The 7,357-nt window shown below is 35.1% G+C and overlaps 1 protein-coding gene across 1 annotated transcript; it reads left to right on the forward strand.

Annotated features, from left to right (window-relative positions):
* Positions 1 to 2,905: 2,905 nt before the first annotated feature.
* Positions 2,906 to 6,099, forward strand: LOC120332459 (uncharacterized). Its single transcript, XM_039399707.2, has 3 exons — positions 2,906 to 3,687; positions 3,851 to 3,982; positions 4,984 to 6,099. The coding sequence occupies exons 1-3, from the start codon at positions 3,287 to 3,289 to the stop codon at positions 5,831 to 5,833; spliced, it is 1,383 nt and encodes a 460-aa protein (XP_039255641.2). The 5' UTR covers positions 2,906 to 3,286; the 3' UTR covers positions 5,834 to 6,099.
* The last annotated feature ends 1,258 nt before the right edge of the window (positions 6,100 to 7,357 follow it).

The following is a 7,357-nucleotide window of genomic DNA, read 5'->3' on the forward strand; positions in this document are numbered from 1 at the left end:
CCAAGAACGTAAGTTGAATATTTCACAATGGAAACTCAGAAACCGGAAATACCAGTTTTCATTTCCTGGTATCGTGAAATTTTGTTATGGAAAATTAGATTTCTAAAAATTTTGCGACTCCTGTTTACTTCCTAAACGGCACACATCAATCCAGTACAGTTTACACACAAGTTCGCAAACAATTCACGTTTATGAAAACATTACTTATCATAATGCGAGCTGTTGTTGCAAATCATTTATTGTTGTCGATCATTATACTTGGAGATAATAGCAAGAAGAAATGAAAGTCTTCGACCATTTTAATCACGTATATGCAATTTGAAGAATTTCGTGGGTTGGCTTATCGGTTTGCTTACAATTTTTAAGAAGACTTGCGGCTTACTAAAAAATTGAAAAATCAAATAGTAACGCTTTATAACAAACATTCATTCATTGCATGTCAGTTTACAGTCTAATGGGTGCAATTTCCTATCTTTCAGCAGTACATCTATTTTAGGGTGACAGTACATCTGAACCCACGTACATTTGAACCCATGTGTATATTCGCGGGTTCAATATATATGAGGGTGCTAAATCCATGGGTTAGGGTTAGTATGGGTTTAAATATCCGTAAAACAACAAACATTTCCATAGGTGCAATAGAATGTAGGTGCAATCTTCGTGGGTTCAAATGTAATGGAACCCTATTTTAGGTTCTGTCTGGGACAGTGCAACTCTCATATTATGTCTGGGCGTGAAGCTAATTCAAATGAAAAATTTATTAGATTTGACCTTGCCCGCTTAATTTTGGATATTTACATTTCTCTTATTATGTGCACGTATTTTCAACGTGTTTTATCGAATAAAACATACTATCGCCTTACTATCTGTTATTGGTAGATTATTGTTCGCTAGTTATTTTTGAGGTGGGCGCGAGACTTGACAAATTATAAAAAGGGGGCGCAGCTTAAAAAGTTTGAGAACTACTGCTCTATACAATCAAATTGGTAAGATGTTATCATAAGCTGGTGATGATTGCGGATCGACCGATTTCATGAATACTTCGGACTGCTTTTCAATATCGCCAAGTAAAGTTTATATTTCGCGGATGCCTTTGTAAAAGTTCCCTCATATATCATGGTTTCCAATGTCTAAATTACATAGAATTGGCAATATATTTCATTCGTGTCTGATACTTCATTGTAAGTAATGATAAAATTCGCACGTTGTTTATCTTCTGAAAAGCGATCAAGTTAAAGTAAATATTTCTATTGACTTTGATATGATATCAAGTTTGTATCATGAATGATGATTTAAAAAAAATAAAATCTTCGAGGCAGCTATTGTGTCGTTTTCTCACGATGGTTAAAACGCACAAGGATAACCGATGACGTCAAATCGATTAGGTGTTACGAAAACAAAATCTCTGTCAAGCTGATATTTTGAAATTGGTATTATGTTACAGAATATTATCAAGATTTATGTTATTGTAACTGAAAGGATTCAATAATTAACATAATCGCTCCGAGTAGAAGACAAAACTTATCTAGTAAGCGAGACCGATCTGTCTCTGTGATTTAAAAGATAGGGTTAGTAGAATGATCGGGTACATAATGCCACAAAATATGGACTACCAAAAATCATTTTATTCCTAATTATAATATAAATTGAAATCTGACAGATCAATTAATTTTACCACTATCGAAAGCCAAATAAACATTCTAATCGGAAACAAAGTTCAAATAATGCTGTTATATGGGGATCGCGATCACGTTGGAGATTTTCTCCATTCCATTTTAATTACAATAGAAATTCCCTTTTTGATAAATGGAGATTATGTATTTTGATCGACTCCTTGTTGCGTACATGTCTAAGATTTTACGTCATGAGCTGAAATTTTCCGCGAAATGAAAATGCATTTTATTGAAATATAAAAAATCAATTTTGAAAATCATCTAACGAAAAGTGGCCAAAACGAGGTCAATTATCAAATTAAAATACGATCCATGCCTGACTAAAACGGAAATTATAAATCATATTTTTTCACAGGTCTGTTTGTCTTTTTTATTCACTCAGTAATAGTGCATACTTTAAAAAAAATCGTAAAACAAAAAGAGACCAACAGTTTTTCAATTATTCACCTAAAAATAGAGCTTTTACCTAGCATTGTCCGTGGATAAAACGAGCTAAATTTCTCAATCGATATCTGGATGTGTGGCTTGTGTCTTACATGAATTAAGATAATATATCTTCTACGACTACATGTCTCGCCCACGCGATGATTTGTTTCCGAAACAAGCGCTACTAAAAATACGTAATCACTTGTTCGACGAAAACACGAAAAAGGGAATGCTTTTTATACTATATAATGGAGGACGTGAGGTGATAATATTGGATATGTACTGACGTGATTTTTAAAGCCGATCAGAAATTATTTTGATAAACAGTTTTATGCGGCCATTTCTTTGAAAAGGAACTACCGTTCAATTAAAGAGTTAGAAATTTTTACATGAGAATTTTGCAATGGCCTGAGCACACTAATCTATGATCATAGCGAATAACTTTGTCGAGAATAAGCATCAGTTAAATTCTCTTTGTCGGTGCGCTATATCTGTGCTTTATACTCAGCTGTGAAGGATATTTTGGCCTATCGATTTATTATTGACAAAATTATTGTAACATTGTTACAAAGTTATTTTTGTGATTCAAGGAAATTCTGTCATCCAAATACAAAGCTGAAAGCGCAAGTGGCTTTTGTTTTTGACTAATTTTATAGCTACGGTGAATTTTATTTAATTCGTGCAATTTGTGAAATATTTATAATGTTGAAATTCCTGTATAAAGGGCAGTAAATTTTAATATCATATCAGCGATGAAATCTCTCATTCTATAGCGCAGTATAATGTTTATGAATACAATTCGATCATTCCGGTTGTTATCATTTATAACCAGTATTCAAAATTATTTCAACAGCATAGTTAAAATTGATCGAATTATTTTCAAACTCTCCTCTATACGCTTCTAATAATGACTGATCGATTCCATACTTCCGCAATCGGTAAATTGTCGTCGAAAAGCATCCGAGTAAAAGTCAGTTTACTAAGGCAGTTCAATTACTCAAGTGATGCTATATCATGTCGATGTATTTTTGATACTATCAACCGGTATCGCAAGATTTTTGAACAATATAAAATTTATTGTTTTTCGGTTTTTAGTATCTGTTCTCTCGAAATTCAAAATAAATTTAGAATAAAAGCGGGCTTGTTTCTTAGTTTCATCACTCTTTCTTGTGGTCTAGATAGGAACGATGATTGCAAAGGCACGTGGGACAGTTTTTCTTCTGTTACTTGTCACATTATGCTATAATGTGAGAGGCCAATGCGAAGGTGAGGACAAATCTGAAACAGGCAATGCAAAAAATGACACATTAACAGCAATACTTGAAGTACCAGATGAAGAAGAGTCAAACGAGTTCAAAAAACAGAGATTTGTACCCCGATGTGGCGATGATTTTTTAAAGCATGTACTGGTTGGTAGGTGGGTGCACAATTCTGCCTTTTTGAGAGGCGGTAAAAAGAAAAAGAAGGCTTTTATGATCGATATAAGTAAGAAAAAGCGACAGTTGGATAAGGACATGAAGTCGGTCTGGCGTTTGCGAGGTATTCCTGAAGATCCATGGAAATCAACAACGAATTGTGGATATTACAGGTACTATAATTTTATTGACGTCGGGCATTCAAGAATGAAAAAGCTATAATCAAGAATAAAAATTACTGGTCATTTATCAATCATATTCAAGTGTGCATGGATCCTTCTGCGTATTCTCTGTTTCACTCTTACTTAACACAAAAACGTTTTATTCTGGTACTAGGCTCAGAGAAAGTAACGTTAGACGACCGCCTATTGGAACATGGTGTGACCCGAAAGGACCAAGACCTTGCTGCAATAATAAGCTTCTAGGATATTGTGTGTCGGCTCAAGCTGGATCATGTTCTTGTACAAAGTAAGTTCTATTCCAAAGGAGTAGATAAGAATAATCGCACTATTATATTTTTTGTTCGATAAAAACTGAAAGAGAGAGTGATTATGTAATAATGATATTACAATGCCTTTTTCGCTGACAAAAAATACCAACGTAAAATCGTATATTTTTTGACATAAAAATGTAATAGAGTCAGTTTTGAAATATGAAACCCACTATATATTGAAAAATTATAAACATCACTCAAACCATCGCAGAAATTACCACGGTGTATATAGGAGATTACATGTCTGCATTCTTCACATTTTTCAAGCATTTCATTACATCAACACAGAGATATAATAAACAATCAATTGGGATGTTATTACAGACTGTTATTTGAGTTTTCTTTTATGAGATATATAAGCAGGGAAAATTTGACTTGCTATTTTTGGCTTAGGTTCCTAGACGAGATTATAGACAGTAGAGAAGGGGTCACCAACCCGTTGCCCGCGGGCACCAAGTCGGCCACAAGGACCATATGAGTCGCCCGCAGGCCTTTTCTAAAATAACTAAAATAATGGCGCTTATCAGTAAGCTACATCTATTAATTTTATTCTCGTTTGAACATTATATGAGAAATGTAAATGACAATATATTAATTGTTGTACTGGTCAACCTTTTCTATATGTGACATCGGTATTGTCACGGGTCTATCCAATTATGACATCATACACACTGGGTCAGCTGGAGCCATGCGTGATTAGTATTGTAGAGCAACGTTCAGCCTTGATGCTGGACAGACGGAGTTCAAAATTGACACATTATCATTCTCTCCATGGCAAAATATCATTAGTATCGAATTGACTTTTCAGAAGAGTGCTCTTAGCTTAATCGGTACCTGGAAAGTAGCCCGTTGCTTCATAAAGGTTGGTGATCTCTGCAGTAGAGTGACCCAAGCCCAGTTCAACTATTACAACAAAGGATTGCACGGAGATGACTGTACAATTGTTAACTCCATCAAATTTCTTTTTATTTTACAGTTGTGCGGATGTTCGAAAACTACAACATGCTGAACTGATGACATGGTTACCGTACAGCTATATGTGCAAGTGGAAACAATTTACCGCTCCGGAGGCGTGTGATGTAATCGAGCATTCACCGGTGAAAAAGCTATACATCGTCGGAGACTCGTACATGCAAAGCATGTACATTGGCCTGCTTATGATTTTAACGGGAAAACCAATAACTGGTTTCTGGAAGAAGGGTGTCATTTCCACCGAGCAGTATGTAAAATGCGCTAATTATGGACTGAATTACTTTAAAGATTGCAGGGCAATGATTGAAACTATGGATGACATGAAGTATCGCAATTCCCTCTGTGGCGATGGGAGAAATGTTACCTTCAAGGCCGAATTCAGGAAATATTACCATTCAAGATTCGGTCCTCAATTTCGTAAACTTATTAAACGTCTTGCGGGTAAACGTGGAACGTACGTGGTGGTAGGAATTGGATTTCACATTCGAATGGAAATTGATCTCGCTATCCGACACTTCATGGCCCCCGCAATTCGGGAAGTCAGTCTACATTACAAACATAAACAACATATACCACAAAGCAGAAGGTGGCCTCGCTTTTTATTTTCTCTTCCCATGGACTACGGTCTTTTGAAGCCGACCCGACACCTTAAAGAACAATACCACACAAAACAGACTAAGTTTGAGAGAGGAATGCGTAGTTATTGCAGACGAAATTCAATTAGAGTTCTAGATTTCACACCTTTGACTAAAAATGTACATACTTTCGATGGGGTTCATTACGGCATCGGAGTGAACAACATGAAAAACCAAATTTTCCTCAATTATTTAGCAACACTAAAACAGTACAAATAATAATAGAGTTACTGTATGATAGTGATCAGTAGCAATGTACTGGTAATATATATAATTTCTAAGTTACTGAATATGCATCAAATATTGATGTGGTGACATGATCCCCATTTTATTTACGAGTAATATAATATGATGACTTCAATTAGTCAATATTATTACAAAATGTATTTTGGTATTTTTTTGTGTATTTATCCGTCGATTTCATCAGTGTTTTGTGATCGCACACTGTTAAATATATATGAACTATTTAAGATTCAGCAAGTTGTTATGCGAAGAGGTTACCTTGATACTTGATAGCGTCAAAACAAGAATTCACTGAATCATTTTTTCCGACGTTGTTGTGATAGCAACACCTCTTCCAACATACCGATTGAACTGATAGAAATTTAGTTTTTGCATAGTGAGGGAATAAGAAACACCATTGTTGAGGAATATAAAATCAAAGGAAAACGCACGCACTGGATATTCGATCATTGACATGTACTCTGCATATTCTAAACAAACTATTTTATTTGGGTTTTGCACAATATCTAATTTATCACCATTGTTGTTTTAGATGTTGCAGATATGCAGGGTGCTAGGTAAAATGCTCAATACAGCTTCCGCAGTCAAAAGCACAACGTGAATACAAATCAAAACAGAAGGGAGGGAATAATCAAATTATTTGAAGATTAAGGTGGAGATATTTTGGGGACTTTGAATGGAGTTCAGGAAAACTTGCAAACTATTAGGTTTGAAATTCCTTAGCACGTAAAATGGAAGACTTAATTCACTCAGGCTATATGGATTCGTTCGATTCAGAAAACGATAAACTGGTGGAAATATCAGGCGTTTTGGTAATCGTATACAAGAAATCTCCATCTCCTCCTGGTCAAGTATGAAACTGGGATAAATTACAATGAAACTGACCAGCCATGGTGATGTGGCCCGAGGCTATCAAATTCAATTATGTCCTCCATAAAAAAAAGTTTTAATTTTTCGAAATCCTTGTTGACTCCAACTTGTTGACCTTGTTTTATATTATTATTTCGAGAATTCATGAATTGTTCTGAGTTTCAGTAAAATTCTTGTTAAAATATTCAAATTAATTTTTTTTTGTTCCTTTTGCCCTTATGCACTGGTTTTCCGAGATTCATCGTACAAAAAGTTTTGTTATCCGTTGCTCAGCTTATCCGACCAAGCAACAATGTTTGGGGTTCCTGATGCGGAAGAAGAGAACAAAAATAGACAGGGTTGGGAAAGCGGCTCCTTACATCTGTGTCAAAAATATCTTTAGAACGAAAATGTCAACGTTAACACACAGTAGCGCATTAAAATTCTTTCGATCGTACAAATATGCAGATTCATTTCTGACTGAAGATGTCTTTGATGTATTTCCTCAAAAGTTTCTTTCCGGTTTTTATATGTTACGTGGTAACTCTATGAATAACGCAACATATGCACTGACGCGTTATTTACCAATTATTTTGGAAGAGCAGACTAAAAAATGAAACCGCCACTTGGAGGCAACAGAAAAGGAAAGTA

This window comes from Styela clava, chromosome 13 (assembly GCF_964204865.1).
Source record: "Styela clava chromosome 13, kaStyClav1.hap1.2, whole genome shotgun sequence".
Lineage (NCBI taxonomy): Eukaryota > Metazoa > Chordata > Ascidiacea > Stolidobranchia > Styelidae > Styela > Styela clava.

Coding starts and splice junctions, on each gene's coding strand:
- LOC120332459 (XM_039399707.2), top strand. CDS start 3,287: ATGATTGCAAAGGCACGTGGGACAGTTTTTCTTCTGTTACTTGTCACA. Junction 3,688..3,850: donor ACGAATTGTGGATATTACAG/GTACTATAATTT, acceptor TTCTGGTACTAG/GCTCAGAGAAAGTAACGTTA. Junction 3,983..4,983: donor GGATCATGTTCTTGTACAAA/GTAAGTTCTATT, acceptor TTTATTTTACAG/TTGTGCGGATGTTCGAAAAC.